The sequence below is a fragment of the Tachypleus tridentatus genome, chromosome 12, assembly GCF_004210375.1.
Source record: "Tachypleus tridentatus isolate NWPU-2018 chromosome 12, ASM421037v1, whole genome shotgun sequence".
Classification (NCBI taxonomy): domain Eukaryota; kingdom Metazoa; phylum Arthropoda; class Merostomata; order Xiphosura; family Limulidae; genus Tachypleus; species Tachypleus tridentatus.
The window spans coordinates 78,484,583-78,509,634 of NC_134836.1; the positions used below are offsets into that span (position 1 = coordinate 78,484,583).

At 30.9% G+C, this 25,052-nt stretch overlaps 2 protein-coding genes across 5 annotated transcripts in view; one reads left to right on the forward strand and one right to left on the reverse strand.

Annotated features, from left to right (window-relative positions):
- The first annotated feature begins 3,728 nt into the window (after nucleotides 1–3,728).
- On the forward strand, nucleotides 3,729–9,499 carry LOC143233705 (uncharacterized). The gene is made up of 2 exons (XM_076470231.1): nucleotides 3,729–4,153; nucleotides 8,804–9,499. Exons 1-2 carry the CDS (start codon nucleotides 3,756–3,758, stop codon nucleotides 8,907–8,909), a joined length of 504 nt encoding a protein of 167 aa, XP_076326346.1. The 5' UTR covers nucleotides 3,729–3,755; the 3' UTR covers nucleotides 8,910–9,499.
- Nucleotides 9,500–12,718: 3,219 nt separating this feature from the next.
- The window catches only part of LOC143233704 (YTH domain-containing family protein 2-like), a 28,308-nt gene continuing 15,974 nt past the window's right edge, over nucleotides 12,719–25,052 (reverse strand). For all 4 annotated transcript variants that reach the window (XM_076470230.1, XM_076470227.1, XM_076470228.1 and 1 more), the window contains one exon: nucleotides 12,719–15,785. Coding sequence is in view for 2 of the 4 variants with exons in the window: in XM_076470227.1 (XP_076326342.1) it covers nucleotides 15,753–15,785 (33 nt within the window). In the remaining 2 variants the exon portion in view is untranslated. The remainder of the gene's footprint in view (nucleotides 15,786–25,052) is intronic.

A 25,052-nucleotide genomic window follows, 5' to 3' on the forward strand; every position in this document is an offset into this window, starting at 1 on the left:
AGAATACGTTTTTAGACAAATTAATAATTAGTTGTCACCTTTACAATGGATAAGTGGCTGAATATCAGTGATAAATGCAATACTAGTAAAAAATCTTCCCACGCCTAGGCCTAATAAGAATTTATTGGAGTTAACTCTGTGCATCTTTCTGACAACTCGGTTTCTCGAAGAATCAAGGACATGTCAGCAAATTGCTTAACGGAGTTAATACAGCGGGTAAAAGCGAGTTCAACTTTATCTCTTCAGATGGATGAATCAACAGAAAATTGCTTGCTCGATCTTACGAACTGCGCGAGAAGATAGGTTTCTTTTCATCTAAATACCATTTTAAACTTGCATACAAATTAAGGGACAAATGGTTGATACACAAAGTGACTTAACTTTCGGACGTATTTGCTTATCTAAATGAAGTGAATGCTACAATGCAGGGTACCAGGGTAACGTACTTCAAAGTGCAGAGTAAAATGGAAGTGCTTCAACGTAAGCTAAAACTTTGGGGTGAATGCATACTTATGGAAGAACTTGATTACTTCGAAAATCTCAGTGTTTTTTTTTTTAATTATGGATAAAATTTCCTTAAGTGAAGATGCAAAAGTTTCAGTCTTGCAGCACATATCTGATTTGTGTACAATTATTGCAGAGTACTTCCATCTTCATTTAGAAAAGTTATTGTGGATTCAAATTCCCTTTGTTGATTCTGCAAATACCAACAATCTTCGTTTGAAAAAGAAAGAACAGCTTAATGGAATTTCAACTGATTATATTCTAAAAACGAAATTTCAGGAGGAAGAAATTACACAATTTTGTATACAAATGACCATGGAATACCGTGAAATAAGTAACAGACCTTTGAAAATTTTGATGCATTCTCCAACAACGTATCTTTGTAAGCAAACATTATCACTATATACAGCTACAAACACCAAATTTAGAAACAGGCTAAATATTGAAGATGATTTGCGCTTACAGGTAACAACCATAACTCCAAATAAATAAATAAGTACACTGTACTTTTACTGATATAAATATTGCAAGTAGCAAGTTTTGAACAAGTAGGTAGAAGTAAACATTTTCTTTAAATGTTGATATTTTAAATAAATTTATATACTAAAAGCTTGAAGTGAACTTTATTTGGTGCTGTTGTTTTTATTTTTAGTATGTTTTATATATTAAGACTCTGGAATGTTTTTTATTTCGGATGTGAAGCTCTGCAGGTTTAAAAAGTTTGGAACCCTGCTCTAAAGATGTGTATCAGATCGATAAATAAAAATTAAAGCACATCTACTTAATTCGCGACTGTTTGCTAAGCTATGTAAAAAAATGATGAATTGGTGAGCCAATTACTGTTGCATACTGAAGCAAGGTGGCTGTAGGGAGGTGTTTGTTTGCAAAGGCTTGTCAAGTTTTATGGCTCAACTGTGGAGTTTCTTATAGATGTTGATTCCTTTATCTGTGATGAGTTAAAAAAGAATAAGAATAATTTTTTCTATTTGGCAGACCTATATTCAAAATTTAATGATGTACAGAACCGTCTGCGAGGTAAAGTTATAACAATTATTCAAACCCGAACTATCCTCTTAGGCTTCCAAGTTAAAATAGACCTTTTTAAATCTTTATTCCTACGAAGAGATTTTCAATACTTTTCAAACTTACGGCAACTGAAAGATGAATACCAAATTATTTCTGATGATGACATGGACATATACATAAAGCACCTTGAAAAATTGAGTAAAGACTTTAAAGTGCGCTTTGAGGACTTGGAGAAAATGCATGTATCTGACTGGATTGTTATGACTTTTGATTCAGGAATACAAAAGGTAATTATTGAACCTAATTTACAAGATGTACTCATTGAATTTTTCGTGGATCTTAAAGCTAAATCACTGTTCAAAAATACGAACCTCATCACCATCTCGAGTAATGTAAATATTGTCAATAAATATCCAAAACTTTTCATAGCGGTGAACCCTTTTTTACTGACATTCCAAAGTTCCTATACAGTCGAAGCTAGTCTTAGCCAGGTATATTCAGTCCTAACAAAGCAGAGGAACAAACTGAACATAGAAGAGAGTAGTGAGTCAAGCCTAAAACTCACCAATTTACAATCAAATATTAATGCTCTTCTCAAAGATTATCAACCACATCTCTCCCATTAAAGATGCCACACAATCAATAAAAAGATAATATATTATGATAAATCATCTTTATTATTATTTATATGTTTTATTAAGTTATCCTTCCTTTAACTATGACTTACAGATTTTTATTACTTAAAAGAATCGAGGAGTCGATAGAAGGTCGAAGATTCCACGAAGGGTTCGACAGTCAAAACAGTTTGGAAACCCCTGTTTAGCATATAATAAAATTAACTTGCGTTTGTTATGAAGAGAAGTTTTTGAATGATGATCAAGTATTTGCAAGAAATGTAGTTTTAAAAAGAACTGTTGCAATAAATACTGGGAAGAGACTCTGTAGTTTATGTGAATGAGATATTGCTCATGATAGGCTTTGGTTTTCCGAAGATAGAGGGCCCTTTACTATTATTATGTTTTTTTTTGTATGTGTTTACGGGCGGAAAAGTTTCAAATGCATACTGACGAATTCAGATTTGGTAAGTTCTTGACAGTTGTAAAACCAAAATTTGAAGGAAGGAGAAAGAGGTTAACGAAACCTGACCCTCCTAGGTAGATAAACATCAATACCCAAATACCCATACAAGAGAGAGCGAATTTCGTAGGTTTTGGTTGCATGTCATTTTGACGGGCTTTTACACTAGTTATAAAAGAATTAGCTAATCAAGGCTTTTCCCCCTAATATATATTTATTTTACTACACAGTTGCATAAGATATTCCACATAAGAGTTCAACAAGGGGTGAAGAATACAATCAGTTACTGAGTTATTTGTTTATTTAGGTAATTTATTGATCAAGATTTCAGCTCAGTTGTTTAAATTTGTGTGTGTGTTCCAGTTCCTGCAACTTTGAACCAGAGAACGCAAGTAAAAGAGGCTAAGGTAAGAAAGGAAAATAAGTAGTGAAGAAATAAGGAAACTCCAAGTAATTAGCAGAGTAAGTGATTAAGGTTGATTAACATTAATACCATAAGCATGTATATCTTGCTGTTGCTTAAATTTAAATAACTTAATTCACCAATTCATCTTACAAATAAATTTATCAAAAACTATAAATACGTTTATTTGAAACTAATTAAGGGGTGAACATTTCATGACAAGTTGATTTAACCACACTATAACACCCTTTGTAAGTCTTGAATTTGAAATAGCTGTCCCGTAGATTTAGGAATGATCTTTAGTTTTCAATTCAGGTCAATTAATTATTGTAATAATAAGAACTATAAACAGAGATACAGTTACGACAGAAAGTGTTCGTACCCCTGTGTCCCAAGTGGTTTTTTGCTCATAACTTAAAAAAGTATCACAATTAGGCTAATAGAAGTATTATATATTATAAATATTATACTAACACACATCTAGATAAATTTTTATGTAAATTAAGCTACAAATACACTGTTTATAAACAAATAACCAAAAACATGAGGAGCAGTAAGTGTTCGTACAGTTCAAAACGTGTAAAAAAACTGATATTCCTGTAACAATTTTGTTTAGTTTGACGAATAAATTACATTATACCATTCAAGAACTAGACACTGGGTTCATAATTATTGTGAATTTAGTCAGCAAAAAATGTACTTCCGGCAATTTAGCGCCGTCTCCGTCATTATCTGCTTGGTCATCATGGCGAACAGGAAAGAACTGTCCAGTGATTTAAAAAACCGAATTATTGTAAAATACAAGTCTCGGGTGTCTCTTTCTGGTATTGCTAAACAACTTAATGTGCCGAAATCTACTGTTCAAAGCATAATTGACAAGTATAAGCTTACAGGATCAATTGCTAACCTCCCTCGCTCCGGACGCCCCACCAAGATTTCAGAGAGAACTAAGAGGAAGGTTCTCAGAGAAGTTAGTAGGAACCCTCGTTTAACGCGTAATGACGTACAGAAACTGGTAAGGGAAACTGGGGTTGAAGTAAGCACCTCTACAGTTACGAACATGTTACGCTCTTCTGGGTTCAGAGCACGCCGTCCTAGTCGAACTCCATATTTAAAGCCTGTTAATTTAGAAGCACGATTGAGGTACGTAATAGTGATAGCCTTACTAGAGAAAATACAACTACATAGGTAGAAGTGAATACATCACACAAAAATATAAGTAAAGACGTTAAGTGATTATTATAGATTATAGTTTAATTTTATACATGTATAAATTAACGTGTAGAGAACAACGTTTTTAAGTTTAAAAGGTTAAATGTGACTGGACATTCAAAGTTACAGTATATTGTATAAATGTAGACATAAAAGTAAAGAAAGTATAAGGTTGAGGAATAATTCGTGAGCGTTTTTAAATAATTTCATTCAAGCATTACATGCAAGACTATACAATACTTCAATGCATGAACACATTACACCCAAAACATTTATTATGATACTTTATTTCATGTAATACCTAGGTATATAGTATGCATTGTTTTAAACGAAATTGCAAGAAATTAAATGCGAAAAGCAGATGGTGTCGAAAATGCTCGATTTTGTCCACTTGACATTCCATTTAATGAGCTGAAAATGAAAGCAAAAATTAAAGACATATGAAAATCAAACACACCATCTATTAGAGCAAAAAATTATCTACCAAATGGCATGAAATATTTTGCGAAAGCGTTTCATTTATGAATATATTTTTTTAACTTGAAAAAACGCTCACGAATTATTCCTCAACCCAATAAATAATCAGATTGAGGTATTACAAGGACTTGAAACTAGCTGTGGCTAGCTGGCAGAATGAAAGTGTTTCTAGTGTTTAGTCAGTGACCATCAAGAAGAACTGGCATTTTTAGGTCAGTTGATAATTCAGGTGTGATTCTGAATGTTTAAACTAATTGTAACCAGTTATAAAAATTATAAAGAAACAAGAAGCTGTCTCAAAGTATAACATTTAGTTATGGTCCCATTAAGGATTTTCTCAGAGAGAGAAATGGAATAGCCATCTTAGGAAAATGAAAGCATTTAAACCTGTAATCAAAATACAACACAAAGAAGTAGACATATAACATGGTTATGTTGATACTGGGTTTTCTGAGTCATTTTTAACACACCATATAGTAACCTAAATTAAATCAGGGTGTGAATAATCTTACAGCATTGTACCTGCTTTACTATTCAATATCATAGAGCAGACAAACTGTTTAATTATTATATTACAGATTATTTTCATCAAAGATAAAATTGAAAATATGATCTCAATTATGATTTATTTAATGCACTGAACATCATGTTTCAAACGAAATTTGGTAGTATGACTCAGTCTCAAACTTGATTAATTTGATACATAATGAGGATTAATTTTTTATTTCATATTTTGTGATGAAAGGATGACAGTGACATTATTAAAGGTTATTTCTTGAAGCAAGCAATTCTCATTGGCCATCAGTAATAGTGGTGGTCTACATACTGGAACTAGCATTGAAAGACATTTAGAGTTGCATACGCAGTACATTAGTTGACATTGTGATGTCATTTTACATGTTATACAAAACTTATTTCAAGAGACTTACAAGTATGTGAGTTAGCAAAAATGATGGAATTACTTCTCTAAGCTCAGTAGAGACAATGAAATAAAATGTATACAGCTTGTGCAATTTCTTTTTCCAAACTTCTGAATAACTGACTCGGCAAAATTGTGCATGTGGAAAACTTTTCAAGAGGACTACAAGAATCTCATGAGGACAGGACAGTAATCTGTGGACTTGTTAGAAAACTCAGAACTTAATTTACTTTCTTGAATATTTCTGTAACAGAATATTTTAAGAGAAAATGGCAGAGCCTCCATTTTGTTTCAAGGACATTATATCAATATGTTCACTGTCTTAGCCATGCTAGAAAGTCCATAGACTTTCCTAGCAGAATTGTTTTGAGCTGTCAGTGAAGCCTTGGATAAACGCATCAAAGATGCCCAATCTGAGGTAAATTTCACAACAACAAATTTATTTGATCTAAAGTATTGTCCAGACCAGAATCTCTGTAGTACAGAACAAGTTCAACATATCATTAATCATTTTAGTACAGTTTTCCAGAACTGTGGCTGTGACACCCCATCTTTCTTCAGAGGTTTATTTGCATTCATTTACTGTCTGTGTGGCATCTTGTAAGACATGATGTTATTGAAAGGGCAAACTTTAAGAACATTCTGAACGTAGCACATCTCGGTGTTTATCCTCTGTCTGTTGCAAGCTGTGAGAGGGGCTGCAACACCATGAACTGAATAAACAAAATACACACAACACTGGTCAGGTTATTACCATCAGCTCCATGAACAAAAAGAATGATAATTGAAGTAGGGTAGTCATTTGGTATTTGATTAATGACTCCACAGACTGGATCTTCACCCACACTGAAATAAATATTTTAAGAGGGAAAAGACATAATTTTTCAAAATAAACTTGCAAGCTAGTTTGATATAGCCTAGAAAGTTTGTTGTAATTAATTATAATGTTTTTTTCATAAATAGCATTTCTTTCTTTCACCAGTAAGTTTTAAATTAACATTTTCCAGTGATCAAAAGAAGTTAATTTCAAGCCTTGCAGTATCATTTATAGATATACAAAAGTAGAGAATAAACATAGAGTTTAATTACAGATGGTGAACTTTATACTAATAGGAAAGCAAAATAATAAATACAAGTTTAAAAAATACAGATATAATGATAATAAGAATGAAATAAGTATAAATATGTAAATACAAATATTTAAAGGTTAAGTAACACTATAGGTGTGTTGAAAGATAAATAAATAGAGACCCAGAAATGAAAAGAATTAGTAAAAGTAATTACAGTGAAGCTGTAGGGCTAAGTACAGGTATTAAGGGATTATAAACAAGTAAATTTGTGATAAAGGATTTAGTGCTGAGATATGATGAAGGGATAAGTATTTGTGAATACAGAATGAGGCAAATTTAATTATTTAAAAAAAAATAAAATCAAGTAGGTGTTATAAAGGATAACTACAGATAAAGTTGCAATTAAAAGATGGACATAAACAAGGTGAGAAATGATGCAGGTGTGTACAGATGTACAAATAGGAACTGAAAGTAGTGAAATGAATTATTAGTAAAAATCAGATTAACAATTTGTAATATATAGAAAAGCCAGTACATTTTAGTAACACTACATTCAAAGAATTGCTCTTATGTTATGTCACTTAGCAACAAAAGTATAACTTAACATTATTATTAGTCTGTGCACTTAAAGTATAAAAGAAAATGTGCAGAAAACAAACCTAGAAAAATATTTGATTTTTTATTTAATTTTAAAAAAAGAGAGGTTTGTTTTTTATTAGAAACATTTTGTGACATAACAGAATATAGCTTAGTTTAGAAACAGTTTTGACTTTCATGATAAATTTATGGACTTGATCCCACAATGCATCTTTACTTAAGGCTTTTATACCAGCATTCACTACACTTATAAGGATTCACATTACTTAGCATTCACTACACTTATAAGGATTCACATTACTTCCCTCGTGGCCCCCTTGCACCTTCGTCACTAAAATTGTAACAGGTAGACTGTTTTCAAACTATTTTATCTGGATAAATGCATTCTGACTTTTGATTCCCCCTCCTTTGAGAAATCAAGTGTAATGTGAAACATGCTGGCTTTTCTGTAGGTTAATTGTATATAGAGTTATAAAATACATTATTATATGCATTACATTCATGTTGTTTTAATTTTGACTCATAAAAGAACTTGTGTATCTATATATATAGGTATAATATTCATGTAATGTTCCTTTATTTGGAAAGTACTACTTTTTATTCCAACTAAATTAAAAAGCATATGTGGATACAATAATTTATTTGTTCTTATTTTGATACCTATATTGTTTCAGTTGTCCAAGTGAACTATTGATTGACATTTACCATTAACTGACATCGTTCATACCTATCAGGATTTTACTTCATTTAGAAACTCTACCTTAGGTTTTACTTTGAGAATAAGGTTGATGTTAAGCTCTTGAAAAAGTATAAATTAAATATTGAAGAACTGAGTACAATACATAAATTTATCTCAGCTTTTGCACTGAGAAGGTAACCGATATTCTGCTCTTGAAAAGATATCTCAATTAAATACCAAGTAGTTGATTTTGATGTACTTCTAGCAAAAGTATCTACCAATACAAATGCTATAAATGAGGGTGTGTGGGCCAATCTCTTCTACTATAACACACGTTTCCTTTGTCCGATATGCATGGCATTAAAGATCACTTTAATTTAATGCTAGATTCATATATTTTGCCATCAACTTTTACACTTCACTGAACCCCATGTGTCATTAAGAAAATAAAATTGAAATGGCTGCCAAATTCAAACTTTTCTTCTAATCACTTAACCTTTGAAGATCCACTCCAATTTCTCTATTAATATTCTTCAACTGGTTCAGTCAATTCTTCACAACTTGCTACTCCAAATTTCTCATCTTCATTTACAGATTTACAGTTTCCATGAGGCTTTATAACAGTATTAAAGTTGGCAGCTGGTCAGTAAGAAAGCAAGATGGAAATGTAATCTGACTTGCAAGTTTGACTTTGTAAATGGAACTCTTATTCTAAAAGATTAAGAACCATTTTGTTTTATTATAACTGTAAGTATATTGACTTTCTGTTTTTAATAGATTAATTTTCATCTAATAAACATATATTGTGTGGTATTGTAAAGATGTTGCTCTATTTTCAGAATGAAAATGATGAAAAATTATGAAAATGCTGATTGCAAGAGTGACAGTAGGAGCAGATCTTGTGATGACAGTTATGAATCTGAATCCAAAATTGAGAAAGAATAAAATTGTAGACATTGAAAAGAAAGAGGATTTGGATCAGTGGGAAACTTAACTCTGTGAAAGTGCCTTGGGAAACTTTTTAAAACAATATTCATGTTTTGTGAAGAAATATCCTGAATATATTCTTATTATCCCTTACATAAGTCCGCAACCAAACAATAAACTGGAATTCTTTATACAAAATAATCTGACCAATACCACACCACCTGTGATTTTTTAAGAAATGAAATCATCAGGTGAACAATAACTTTCTTTCCCAATTTGAAAATTTTTATTGGTCCATGTGTTTCTTCCATGTCTGATGGTAAAAGAAAATCCAGCTTTTATAAAATATTTCATAATTGTGGCCATTATTTGTTCATCAAAGATATTCTAGCACTTGTACATAATTGTGGCCATTATTTGTTCACCAAAGATATTCTAGCACTTGTACATAAGTACACTACCCTTTTTAAAGTTGCATTATATGGTTGTTAAAGCAATGTATTCAGTATTTTGGTACATGTTCTAAGGGTTAGATTTTGTAACAGTCAGTATTTAATTTCAACTTAGTTGATGTAGGTGTCATGACAATTTTAATAAAATAAATTAAGTGAATAAGATAGTTGAGTGTCAGATTACTGTGGATGTGTAGTGAAATAAAATCATACAAGCACATAATGGACACTTCAACAAAGTCAGTTTGTAAAATGTAGTTTATTCTCATAACTAAAGAACATCTTGAACAAAACTTTAAAAAATCTTGTTCATGTAATAAAACACCATAAACATTAATATGATAAGTTAAGTTGCTTCTGTAGCTTGTATTTTAAATTTAACAAAGAATACATTTATCCAGTTACATAAATGTGAATAAATTTAATCTTTAGTACACTTGTAACTAACACTCATTAATCAAAGCTTTGTTTGTAGTGGTAAGAAACTTGCCATTTCTGATGTTGTATAAACTACTTATAAATGCCACCATTTTTTAAATATTTCAAACATGTAGTACAATAACCATGAGATCTTTGAAAATATGTTATTTTTACCATTTTCTGAACTATAATGAAAGAAAACCTGCTATATAACATAGGTTATGCTATGCCATTATGCATTACATCAGCGACCACTGCTTTTTCTTGCATGCTTATACAGACAATATACTTATTATAGGCTTAATAATTCAGGTGCTACTCCACATTATTGAAACTTTTCCATTAATATTGTCTAAAACATTAATTAAAGCTGATAAAATTTATTTGATTAGCAGTAGAATGGGAGATCCAACTGCCAATCTCTTTCTCTCTTCATCCTGTATCAACTTTGGTATTGATTGATCAAAAAATGTTGTTGTATAAGAAATAGATATAAAATGATAGATATACAACTGTGACTTTTTTTCCCTAGACACACACTTTGCTTTACATAGTTATTTATAGTATCATTGACATAAAACATAGTAAAATTTATAAGCAAAAATTATATTAACTGCAATTCAAGGCAAAAGTTTTTAATCTATATCTCAGGGATGTCCCACGATGTAATTTTGATGTAGCTAAGGATCAATAGAGCTTTACTAGCTCTATTCCATCAGTAAAACAACTTGCATAAAGCTGAGTCTTCCCATACTGTATCAGTCCAATAGCATACTGACCAATTTAATAAGTCTTCACAAGTTGCTGCAGAATTACCTCAGATGCAATTCTTTATATTCAGTATTTAACTGTTCTATTGCAAATTAAGAAAAAGTATTGTTTTTATATATTGTGCCTGCATAATATTTTATTCTATCTTTAACTGTACAAATATAGTTCATAATAAGCAGAAATACCAGGTGTACATTTTCATATATGCATGGGGAAAGAACATTTATTTACACATGGAATAATACATTATTTCTATACAGTCACAAATGACTTAACAGACAAAAAGACATTTTGTTCTAGTCTACATCCTGTATGAAACTGGTTTCAGTTAACTATGTGCAAAACAGAATAATCTGTTAGTTACTTATGATTTCCGAGTTTTTAATTTAAAAAATGATGTGAATTGTTAAAAACATCCACTTCTGTTTAGAAAGTATATTATTTTTATTTTTTAAATTTTGTTCAGTTAATTGATTCTTGTCAGATTGTTTTCCAAGTGATGTAAGGAAGGCTAATTTGAAAACCACTTGAGAAAATGTACAAGCAATTATTTTACATCATTAAAACTTTTTCTGTCACCAAAATTCACAGAAGTTTTAATATTAGATGTGCCAACTATAAGTTCTTTCAAGCTATAAACATTGAGAGGAGAAATAGTGTTAAGTGCTTTACAGTTCATTCCATTTAACTTGGTAGACTATCATGAAATGTCCTCTGGTGGGTAAATGTAAATTTGAAGGGCCTCTGATGGTAATTTAGGGTTTGATTTCCTGCTTAGAGTGCAGATAGCCCACTTTACAGTTTATGCTAAAACAAGGATTTACTACATCTTTAAAGAAGCACTTATGGTGTAATGTCTAAAGTTTTGAAGAAATTAATAATTGACTTTTTTTTGTATCCAAAGATTTTTTAAAGTTGAAAGTGAATTGATCACTGATTAGCAGGCTTTAAAAACTCATCTTTCAGTCTTAAAATAGCCAATATTTTCAGGTAAATATTAGTAGCAAGTAATGTGATTATAAAAAATGCAGCATGAATAGTGTTTCACTTGTAATTTTCCCAGTTATTGGCTTTTTTTTTCATAAGCTTTCAAAAGATGGCAAAAATGTATTAAGAAGGTGAAAAAAGTATGTCAATTTTAACACTCCAAGAGGACAGGAAACTGGTGCTGTTTCAAAATATCTTAATTCATTAATTAGTTCTAAAAAATGAGTTCCAAGCAAACATGTCCAACTTCTTCAGCAAGTAAAATGATTATTGAATTTTTCTTCAGAGGTGACCTAAAGAATATTCCATGCATTCCTGCCAATATTCAGCAAAATATGTAAAAATTAAATACCTTAGTCTTTTTTATACGCATGAATTTGACATATACAAGATATTAGTGCATCATATGTGAAAAACAGCAGTTAAGGTGTTTGTTTTTATCTGTGAGATCAAGAAAACAGCAAGGGATTTTCACTGTTCTCATTATGTAAGTGTGACCAACAAAATACCTAGATGTATTATCTATCTGAAGTGTTCTCCTTACACATGTAATAAAGAAACTATTTCTCAATTAATATACTGAGCAAAGATGTGGAGAGTATAAAAGATTAAGTGAACAAAATGATCTGCACATAACATGTGGCATGAACAAGGGCTCTTAAGTAATTTCTCCAGCATCATAAACGGGAGAAATTTTAAAAATTAAAAAAACAGTTATGACTAAATTAGCTGTTTTATTTAAATCTTGCAAAATCATTTGCAACAACTCGCAAATGATGTTAGCAACATAAGATCAACAACTGTAAAAAATGTTGAAAGCAGTCAGTTTGGTTGAAAAGTTTTAAAAACAATAACAAAATGTTTAAGGATTTTTTAAGGTAAAGAACTGGTTACAAAACAGCACCATGCTGCCAGGTGATTTGAAAATACTTTTACAATATAGCAAGATGAATTATTCACATAATACTGAGATCTTTTCTTAGGGTGAATGAAATGTTTGTATCAGATGGTAAAAAACACAAAACTATGTGCAATCGTTTTCAAAAGGATTACCAGAAATTATTCAAAGATTGTATTAAGAAGTTTTTTAATTAAGCCTACTTTTTATTCTTTTCAGGCCAGTTGAAGTAAGAGTTACAATTCTAAACCAATCCTCTTGCAGTGATGTTATGAGTCAAACAAGACAAACCACAAAAATGATTCTGCTTTATTTATTAGCCAGGCTAAAATCATTTTCCACAATACCCATCCAGAAGAAACACTTGTCAAAGTGTTTGTCACCTCATTACTTAATTAAACAGAGGATATCGATGAGGAATGTACAATTTTGTTCAGTGACAGTAATAAAATTTAAGACTGTTTATATTTCACTTTTGTTTTTCCTGTATTAGACACAAATGAAACTTTTTAAGTAAATGCTAAAACCCTTATTTAAACTAAAAACTCATTAACTGTACATTCCTTCCACTATTATTAGTTAATTTTTTTTTTCCTTAGTTATCTGGGCCACAACAGTTTCTATTTATGTTACAGGCATATCACCAGCACATACCATAGTTCACTGAATGTCTGGAGTATTAGTAAGTTTGCTAAATTACCAAAAACTTGAAGTGTCATAATTATAACTACAAATGAGAAAAATGCATATTTATTTAAATAAAATGCAATCAAAGTAATGCATACAATGCAAGGCTTTAAGTTATACATTAGATATATATTAGGGGGCTTGTAAAAGTATTACTAAAAGTCTGTACCAATTCCTTTGAACCCCATGTATGATCAGGAACCAAACAACTCCTGATAAAAATAAACTGGTGTAGTGTGCATCCATAAAAAAAAAATGCTTTTTCACAAGAAACTAACACTTTTTCCATTAAAACAAAATCTTGTATTTTCTTTGCTTTTTCTCAATTTTTTTTTTAAAGTTCTCTACTTTTAACAAAGTAATTTATTTAGAAGATGCAAAACCTAAAAGCAAAGAGAAAACTTTACAAAAATATACACAATTAATTAACATCATGGTTCATATTTCAAATATTTAATGCAAATGGCCAAAATAATCCTGATAAAATTAGAAAACTACCATTCCACTATTTTCAAGCCATAACTGAGAGATTTTTTTTACAAGTTAAATTACACCATTCTGAAATATTTTTCACACACATATAATGTCACATCCATCATGTGTTTGTTTCACCTTCCAAATGTAACTAGAATTTGAAAGTATTTATACTGCAAAATAAGAATTAAGTCCCTTATTCTAGATTTGTTTTATTTAATATTAAATACCAAAATATGCAAATTATCCAAGTAAAATATTTACGTTTTCATTACATAAATTCCGGGTTTTCTGGGTGTGATTAACGTAAAAACCTTAACTCTCGAATAACTGGCAATACAAAAATACAAAGTAAAAAGTTGCTTAGCTAAAAATATTTATCTACATCAATAAAAACTGAAGAATATTTTCAAGCAAATTTTTTAATCAGTTGTGTAAATTAAGTATTTTATTCACAACACTTCACCAAGTGACAACTGAAGATGTCAGGTAACCCTGGTAAAATATTGTGAGTATAAATAAACGTTTTACTACATACAACCAATAAAAAATGTGTGAATTTTACAGACAGTTTCTTTAGATACTTATTTCATGAAGAATATTTGTATTTTTAAACAGAAGAAATACAACACTTAAAAACTATCTAAATTCAATGCTTACGCCAATAAACGTGGTATTTTGAATCAAAAGAATAATTTCCTAGTTGTAACTTGTATACTAGATAAATAAATGGTAACATTATGAACCTAAAAGAGCAAAGTTTGACTTCACAGTAATTTTTCCATGTTCAGGAACATTTGTTGTAAAACATTTGTAAGAAATTCATACATTAGAATGCTATAATAATCACATATGGAAAATATTTTTTTCAAATTCCTCTCAAGAATAACAGTGATTTTGATGTTTATTATCCAATTCAATATATATATTATCATACACTGAATAATTAAAAACTTTTAACAAAGCTGTATATAATTAAAATTGCAAATAGTAGATTTCTGGAAAGATAAGATATAGTAAATAAAAAGTTTCAAAAACATGGATTATGAATCTCATGTTATGATTAGCAACACTATCTGCTGACACTCATAAATGTGTTAGTACTACCAAGTGCACAGGAGACAATAAAACTGTATTGGTGTCACTCATGCACTTGTATACACACCAATCAAACAAAATCCTGTTACAATAGTTAACTGTCATGGCCCAGAAGTAAAAAAAAGAATTAAACAAAATTATGTCGGTTCTCAAAAACCAATCAACTTATATTTATCTTGAGTATAGCTGACAAACTTTGCGTTCTTCGAGCAGACAGCTACACAGCAGCCTCTCGGAATGGATTAAAAACGCCTAGATCAAAACCTTTTGCTGTTGGCACAACAACTATCAATCCAGCAGTAGCTTCTGAATAATATAGAATTGCTGTTAATTTGCACAGTGGACTAGGTTTCCACTAACGAAGTTTCCGAGTCACAACAGATGTGTCTGTATAGTTTTGGGAGTTTCTTAGGTCCAGAGAGAAGTCCAAACACCACTGTTTACCATCTTTCCTCTTGCTGAGTCAGTCAAGTGCAATGTGGAGGTTCAGGGAATCAATGGGGTGGAATTGTATTTTGAAAACATGTTTCTTAATCAACACACTTAGGAAAGCCCTAAGACGTCTGACGTTGTAGGGTTAAGTTTAGAGCTACTAGTGCTGCTGTCTTCATGCTCTTGTACTTTGTAGAAGTTATAGAAAGAACCAAATAAAACTTTTTTGACAAGTGCAAGGCTTCCTTGCTAGGCAAGTGGAGCAGTCCCAAACCTTCTGGGGACAACAGAAGTCCCATTCAATAAACAAGGTTAATGACAAAAATTAGTTGTAATCCCATACCCATCATGTGCCAATAATCTGATGCGACACACAAATACCTCATAGGTCAATATAAAGCGAGCTAATAAGATGCAAAGGTTAACAGGACATCAAAGAGTGGACTACAGCAGTTGTTCCAAAAAGGGCAGAAAATGACTGGCAGTTGAAATAATCAATGATATTTAGTTGCAAATTAAGAAAACAACAACAAAGACGAAAAAAAAAGTGTTGCTGTTGAACGGATATTTCACGTTGTCACATACAAGCACAATATATTGGATAAAAACACTGAAGTTCACAGCCACTACAGGATGCACATGTTAATGTTCCGGTTGTCCTCTATTTCCTCGAGGCTTAAAGAAAAAAAATCTCTTTTTACACAGAGGAAACAAAATCTAAATCAGTTACAAAAAAGAAAACAATAAACATCAGTACTAGAAAAAAATATAACAGAAAAGCCCTTCTTAAAATCTGAATACCTACTTGACAAAGTTTTACATCTAAATTTCCACATTGCTAGTCTAAATATACTCTTTTCATATATTTCTAATGCTGGTTTACACGTAGAGAAAATCATGTTAGAAATTTACTAGCAAGGCCCAAACATTTTATATCAGATAATGTTTTAATAGAATAAAGGCTAACATTATTTAGTTGCATGTTGCAACTCTCAATAGATATTTCAAAGAAATATATTTATTTCATCATTATATCTTATACTTTAGTTCACATTCTGCTGACAATTATCAGAAAGTACTAAAAACTACACATTCTTTCACCTGACTCAAGTCACACGGCAGATCCGAGTCGTGTCTTCAGCAGTTTTGTAAACCAATAAATTGCTATAATGAATAAGATGACTCTGCACAGCAAATATATAATTTTATATGTAACTTGAATGTTTCAATTAAGAATTGTAAGTTCATGTTTTAGGTAATACAATGTTATTACATAAATGTTAGGTTTTTATTTCTCCTGTCACATGCAATTGGAGATAAACTATGACTGCATTATCACTTTCAGTATATTTTCCTCTAGAATACTGTAACACAAAGTATAGATACCATTTCTTTCATTATCTTACCTTATTAACCATATAACTAAGGCTCTCCCGAGTGAAAGCTCTTTATGAAAATGAAACCAGTTGAAGAAAAGTTTATATTTGTCTTGCACATTACTAAGATCATGCAGTTTTAGAAAAGACATTTAATTTTGATTTTTTCTACTATTTATAATAAAACAAATATTTAATGTAGTTATATGCACTCACAATTAGAATAGTTCACAGGAAATGTGATTTTTGAGTTTAAAAATGCTATTCATTATCTTATAGTTTTCAAATTTCATTTGCATAATCTCTAGAACCTCCTAAATGAACATCATATTTTTTAAAGTAAATATTTATATTTTATTTTCTAATTTCTCTATTATATCATGAGTTCTAAGCATTATCATCACTGTAGAGTGCAAAGAAATCATTAAACGTAAGTGGAAATACGTACATAACTTTCAAGTGTTTACAAATTGTTACCTTATTTTTTTCTCATATGCATAATTCCATATCTTTATCTTTTCACTTATAATTTTAGTTTCCCTTTCCAATTCTTTATCTTTTAATCTTGATTCAAATATGTTAATCTGTTCCTGCCAATGTGACCCCATGGTTGTAATAGTTATTATAGGGCAAAGATCATCCACAACCTCTGTCAATAATGCTTGCACATGCAAGTGATGCCATCTTGCTTTGACATTTCCACAGCTCAAACTACATCAAGTTAAATATATACAATCAAAAAATTTTAAAATATGCATTTACAAATAATACATAACTGTAATTAAAATACAAATGTAAAACCTAAATACAATGTAACTGTTTAGCAAACTAATACATGTACGGTGAGAAACACTTGCCAAATGCTAGGTACACTTCTTGAGAACAATGGACTAAGTGCCTCTTCTATCTCATGCTACAAATCTATTCAGTGGTAGAACTTTCTTTAAGCTATAACTGAATAGTGAGAAATCTCTTTTATATTGGTAGCAAGCATGTCATTCAACTTCAAAGTGTCACCTAGCAACACACCTTTGACTTTGAAAGTGGGTGTGGCTGACCTAAAGCTTAGATATATTAAAATATAAGACCCCCATTGAAAAATTCTTGGAAATTTTCCAGATGCTAATGAAAGAAAGGTGGAATTTCAATTTCATATTAGATGCCAATAATCTTTATTCTATTCTCACGGTATCATATATAATAGCTTGATAAGATTAAACTTGTTACAACAAGTGAATCATAACAGTAAAACCTGCTGTTTTAATAGCTGTTTCAAATGTTTCCTCTTAAAATAAAGGAATCAAACTTAGATAATATAAAAGTAGGTTATGATGTACTTGATAACAGTAGTTTATTAAAATACATTCATATTAAAGTGGTTTAATTGAATTTTGAATGTAACTCAGTAAACATATACAGAAGGGTTTTAAAATGGTGACTCTAACATACAGGTCAATACATTACTTTGGTGGTTTTTAGGCAGCAAAACATTAGAATTTAGATATTACCATAATTTTCCTACAGTGTTAGTGTTCATTCTTAGGGTTTAAAAAAGCCAGTTTAACAGCTCAATTCATATGTATCTAACAACATGTTTAAACTTTCAGTTTGTTTTAGAGCAAAGCCATGATGGGTTATCTGCCGTGTCCTCCACTTCAAATCAAACCCCTGATTGTAGGGTTGCAAACCCAAATTCTTAGTGCTGTCCTATGGAGTGAACTCATAAAATTTCCAAAAAAGAATGACAATAAATAAACATTTCAGCAACTATCAAAACCATCATCTGAGAGATCTGTAACAAGTCATAACAAATTTATGGTAAGCAAAATGTAATATCTTGCAATAGTGAGAATCTACAAACTAAAATGTCAGTAACACAGTCTATTAACATTTCAGAATTAGTATGCAACATAATCCAGATGGAAAGGAAGTCAACAAGGTACGAGTTCACCACAATAAGTCTTCCTGCCTTATAATATTTGCTTCTGGTGGGCTTTTAATTTGGCTGACTTAAGCAAAGTTTACCTACATTTGTTTGTATTCAGTGTTTCATTACATGCACAAAATTATCTTAATAACCTATTATTCACAGTTACTGGCTATACAGACATACATCAATGCTTTATAAGTGGATCTGGTTCATCACTTATACGTTACAGATTGGAAGAAATGCCAATAAAGACAATCAATACAAAGAAGGCTGCAGGGATTTCTCCGACACAAAAAATAACTCCTGATGGTGATTTTATATTTACCATATTAGACAAATTTTTTGTTAAAATGGCAAATAGGGTAAATTAATACTGCATTCATGCATCTGAATGTTGAATTTTGTTGGTGTTTTTAAGTGCATAGGAGTCCACAATCATAAGTAAAGAGGTAATTTTTTTTTTCTCTCTCTCTCCATCAAGTCTTTCTGTGGTTTGGTGTGAACGTTGTTTCATTCCTTGATTGATGTTAATTTTAATACCAGTACTGATTTAAATGTTTAATATAAATAATATTTATTAATGTTCATTAAAATCTGTCCTGTGCTGAGACAGCAGCAAGTCTACAGATTTACAATGCTAAAATCAGGAGTTTGATTCCTCTTGGTGGATACAGCAGATAACCAAATGTGGCTTTGCTATAAGAAACACACACATTACAATCTATTTACTTGATATTTGTCATTGAGATTATTTTCCAATAGCCAATACTCAAAAGGTATTATTGGGATTATGGTTAATAATGTAAAATTGATAACAGCAGTGGTATCCAACTGATCTGTCAATGCATTAAATTCATTACATGTTTTTGCTTTATGACACTAGAAATTTAGTTAGACTGATATACATTAATTTAGCTACATAATTCACCAAGTTAAAGATTTAGTTCTAAGAATGTAACTTTAGCTTTCATTAGAAGTTATTTGTAGTGAAAAACTACAATAAACAGAATAAACTACTAGAAGTTCTGATAATGCAGAACTATTTTAGATACACCTGTATCCATTTCAGTCTCGTGTTGTCTTTAAGCATCATAAAACTGGAGACTAGAATGTGGTTATGCAGAAAAAGATAAAATTATGCAACCCTTAAACAAGACTAAAAATAACTGAAAACAACTTACAAGAACATGTTAAACAGTTAATGCACTTCTATCATTAAGAACAAATTTAACAATTTCTAATTTTTATAGATTACCAAAAACACAATTTTAAACTTAAAAGTATTTTGACAGGCCATCAATCTCCTTCTCTGACCAACAGACACTAAAAAGAAAACAAAAAAAGTTAAAAGTTATAAATATGGTAACACTGACCTATACTTGACTTAAAGTTAAAAAACTCATACTGTGTAGTCAGCTTCTGATTATGTTGCATATAAACTATGCAATTTTTTTTAAAATCAGTTGAATAATCAAATACATAACTCAGCCTTATATGAGGAATGATGACATCTTTGTTGGTATTACTACCATTTTCTAATAACAAAACTTTTTTGAACATGGCAGACCCAGTTTACAAAGGCTCTGCATCCAAATCCAGCATGATGAGAGATCTCTGTATGAAAATATTACATCTATTAATTATGAGTGAGAACAGCAAATGAAATGTTTGGCTACACCTGGATTCTAGGCATTATATAAAGGCAAGGAACCACACAAAATGTGCTCTCTGGTGCATTCTAAGCCATTAAAAATTCATGTTATTTAATGCTAAGATAAACAACACAGAACAGTTATTAACCATTTATCAAGAAACTGAATCTTTTGATAGGCAAATACCAAACACATCTATGTTCATTCATAAATATCTCCCCATCCCACACAATTTCTTTTTAAAACTTCTCAAATTGATGCATGCCAGAATGTTAATTGATCACAAAAAGCTTATTTGGTAAATTTTGACTAATAAAGAGACATCATAGTGTAATGGCAGATACTGCAGAAGATCAGCAATACACAAGTTGATAGGAAACATACCAGTGAGAATAAGACAAACTATAAAAATAGAATGAAAAGCTAAGCAAGTGAACAACTGAAGTCTGTTGCAACAGTGAAATAAGGCTAGGAGCACTTGAATGGCTGCAACAAGAAACATTATTTGCTATCAACCACAAGGTGAAAGGGGCCTTCCAACATGGTACATAGAATGTAAAGAAAGTTCTTGTTTCACTGGGTCCCATAAGCAACATATTTCTCACATAAATGGGAAAGTTAAACCTGAATAGGTACACACCAGAGCAAAGATGAATTTTAGTTACACAGTTCTGAAATACATCTATTGCACTTTATAATAAATAGGCTAAGATAGTATGGCCAGCATTCAGACGTATATTTAAGGTCACATCAGCATAAGGAGTGTTCACAATATTCTCTTCTCCAACCTATCCGACAGCATACATATGGACTTTAGTGCAATCATTTGCTTAAATGCAATCTAAGAAGCCAAATCCCATCTACAATAAGAGGTCTATACAGTAAAAAGAACTGCACTGCTCTTTGTAGAAGACTGTGACATTGGAAAACAGTTTGTAAACATAGCCATCATGAGATCTAGAAATTATTCTTTTAATTTGATCAACAGAGAGCCCTGTTACATTATTTGATACAGGTAATATATCCAAAATTATTGGTATATTTTACTCAAGTGTATAAAAACCTATACTGGCAAAAACCTGAAATCACTGTAATTATGAGATCTGTAACAAGCAGAATTAGTGTTTAATCCCATTCATTGTCTCCCGTTTTTTACTTGTGATAAAAAAATGCACTGACCTATAAAGAGACATAAATGATGGAACCTGGACAAATACAACAATGATGAAGAATTCAGCAAATGGAAGTAGAGAGTACCAAAACTATGCAAATAATAGAACTTTTAAAACAAAGAAACAAGTGGAATCTTATAGTAATTAGTCCAATTTCATAATGGAAAGGGTGTAGACATTGTTTGACAACAGGTTTGGATAAGACCACAGAAATCTTGAAATGCCACATGATGGTCATCACCTAAACAACACCGTTGTTAAGTTGCTGTATTGCTGGACTCAGCGTGATCTTTCAAGAAATCAACTAGAACAGTTACCCATGATCAAACTGTAAGGACAAGACTTCATTACCCAGCAGTACATCAGCACTTCATTCCCAGACCAAGAAACTTGTCAGCAATGCTAATAGATGTCACTTCCTTTAAAACTGTGATTTATTGGTGAATATTTATCAAACTTGCTATGATATTTATGTTTGTTAAAAGTATATAAATGTGCTTCATAGGTCTCAGAATTAAGAATTTCAATGTTACGTTTCATATCTTAACTAAAACCTTTGTTTCAGAATGCCCTAAAACACTGTATAAATATATTTGCATCATATGTTCTGTTGAATAAAATACACAGTTCTTATACAGTTGGAATATATGAACACTGTTACAACAAATACAACTCTTCAATGTAACAGACACCCCACAACTCATAACTGGCTTTATATAGTATCATAGCCAAATGGATAATCTCTAAATAAATATTGCAAAACAGAAAGACATGTACATCTTACATATTTTGAAGATGTTTCATCCTAAACATTTTAAAGAAGCAGGCTTTACTGCTCTTAAAGGAAAATAATGTATTTTAAAATGTGCATTTTAGTCAGTGTAATACATCACAGAAAGAAAGTAAAATATTTAGTTGGTGAAACTTTGTAGAATGGATGGCAACTGCCTGTTGTGGAGACACAAGTGTAGTGGATGACATTTTGAAAGTCTTCTGCCTTTCGAAACATTGTCGCCTATACTTGTGTCTCCACAACAGGCAGTTGCCATCCATTCTACAAAGTTTCATCATGATTACTCTGCTTAAACAATCTATCAAAAAAAATATTTAGTTGTCTTTCATGATAAAACCATTTTTGCAAATATCTGTGTAACTTTAATTCAACATATCATAGTTCCAGTGAAAATACTGCTTGATGGTTGACGTGTTGAGTTGTTTAAAGAGATTATCTCCTTTGATATAAATATACACGACAAAACACTAAAACAATAAACAATATCAATGAAACACATCTGAAAGTGGCAAACATTTAAAACTTCTGGTATTATAGTGATAAAAATTACAATTACAGGAATTCAACATGACAAAGAAAAATTGTGTGAAAAATGTCTGAAATTTTGTTCCAGAAATGTGGAAGGGTACTACAGTATCATAATGAGTAGCATATACAGCAGAACACAATCTCAAACAGTACAATATTTATAACCACACAATCATGAATAAGAGTCAATTCTTTCACTCAAAGAACGAGTAATAAGACCACATATATGGATAAAAGTGCACTTGCAAGCCTGAAAACTGTAGTCAGTAATTTACTAAACATTAAGGCTCATTAGTACAATAATGCAATACAAACTTCTAATGATGAGATTGCATGACAAAAACCCTTTTTAAAAAGTTTCCTTCATTAGTTTTTATTATTAAGATGAAGGTTCAAAATTCCAGGGTTCAGAAATATATATATTTGTGTACTCAGAAATGTAAATTATGTTTATAGTTCCAGCAGTAAAATTGGTCTGCAATTTTAAGAGCTGCTTGTAATACAATACAAATTTGTCAATGTCTAACAACAAGTATAAAGACATTTTTTTTTCCATAAACAAAGGTCCAATATTTTATATTGTATTACTTTGAGCATTCATAAAAGAAAAACAAAATTCTGAAAATACCCATTATACAGAATGTTAAAGATGTGAGACAGCAAGTCATAGTCTCATGTTGTAGCAGCTGCTATTCATTAAACTCACAAAATAAACATCAAGCAAAATATTTAACTTACACTAAACTAGCTTTATGTCAGTCATTTATACTTCCCATGCTTAAACATAAATTTTTATTTTTGTGAAACAGACATCAACAATTACAATGTAACACCACAACAAAAAGTTTAGCAAAAACTGACAGCATACAATATCCCCCTACAGCAATTTTTCAGATAGGAATTTCTGACACTGGAAAAGTGTTTCTAAAAACTTTTTTTTTTCCAATAGACAATAAAAAATCAGTTTTAGAGCATGTTTATTATTAGATCAACAAGATTATAAGTTTGAAAAATCTGTTGCAAGTTTATTCCTGTTTATTACCTTGTGAAATGAGGAATACATTTTAATTACTTTAAACTGTAAAGTAAGATAATTCTTTTACTGTGCCATGTTTAACTGATTTTACAAAAATAAGTATTTTTGTACATGCAAAAAACCACCTGAAAATTTTAAACTTTTAATGTAATTGGTTTAGGTAGCTTTGGTGATTTTCATGAAAGGCAATTTCTGTCAGTATGAAATAAACAGCCAATACTGCTATGGAGTAGTATCCAATATATGCAGTGATGTCAAAAATTACTTTCACCAGGAAATAAACTGGAGAATAGGAACCCTATAATATCAAAGTGTATCCTGATTATTTTATTGTAGTTAATGTTTAAAAAAACAACAACAACACATTTCTCTTCTTAACCATTCTTTAAATCTTGTTCCCTGAACAAATACTGCACTAGTTCTTTATTTCTGAACAACTGCATTTAAAACAACAAAATTACCACTTCACATTAATTTCAGTATATGACACTAAGTCCTCTTATCTTTAGCAGTTAAGTTCCTGTTTTAAGATCTGATATTATTTCTCACAGATATTAACTTTTATATAAGAGTTCTTCCTTCAAAATTTTCTTTTAACAGCAGAATCCGTTCTTACACTTCTTTGTTTTAACATTTCCACAGTAGTTTCTAATTGTTGTCTTACCTTTAGTTCACACTAACTGGTATGAATGTAGTGAAACCTAAAACTTTAAAATCTTCCAACCAACATGATCAAAGCAAATCTCAATCTAAACTATATCTTGTGTCAACTTAACCACAGTTTCAACTGTAGTAACACAAGTCATTACTTTCACAATATTACAGAAAATTTGCATGTCGGATGCCACTGGTTTTAAATTTTGATTTCAAACATTTTAATAATAGAAAATAATGTCAAATATTTATGGGCACATAAGCTTATTTATCCAAAATCTGTACCATAATTCACACAAGCATTATCAGTACTGTTGCTAGAATTATCTTATGAAAGCTACATGACAGACATGCACAGGAGTGTAGATCCTGGAGGGAATGGGTGGGATACATCCCCTCCTTCATTTCAGGTGGGGGTATGGTGCATACAATCATTCCCCCCTACAATTTGGTCTGTTGAATTGTTCTATTGCATATCAGGCCTACAAATTGTGTGTTTGTTCTTGTGATTCTTGTGTTCTTACCAATCAAATTATATAATTAGGCCTAGATGTAGGCTTTTTCAGTAGCTGAATTGTACATCTTTAATATAGGCATGCTTCTAAGCTTTTCTATCTTAACGATAGTTCATAAGTATCAGTCAGTAGACCTAAATATACATACAAATATCGTAGCAACAAGATTACTCTGTGACTGCATGTTTACAGCATTCAGGTTCACGTAATCAGAGATTACCAATTTGCAAATTGAACAGTCCACATAAGTGATTGCAAAAATCTACACCCCTCACCCCTGGACATG

Bases quoted from the DNA above. Each gene is read 5' to 3' on its own strand.
- LOC143233705 (XM_076470231.1), top strand. From the start codon at position 3,756: ATGGCGAACAGGAAAGAACTGTCCAGTGATTTAAAAAACCGAATTATT. The intron at 4,154-8,803 runs GTACGTAATAGT...CTCTATTTTCAG, and splicing joins AATTTAGAAGCACGATTGAG to AATGAAAATGATGAAAAATT.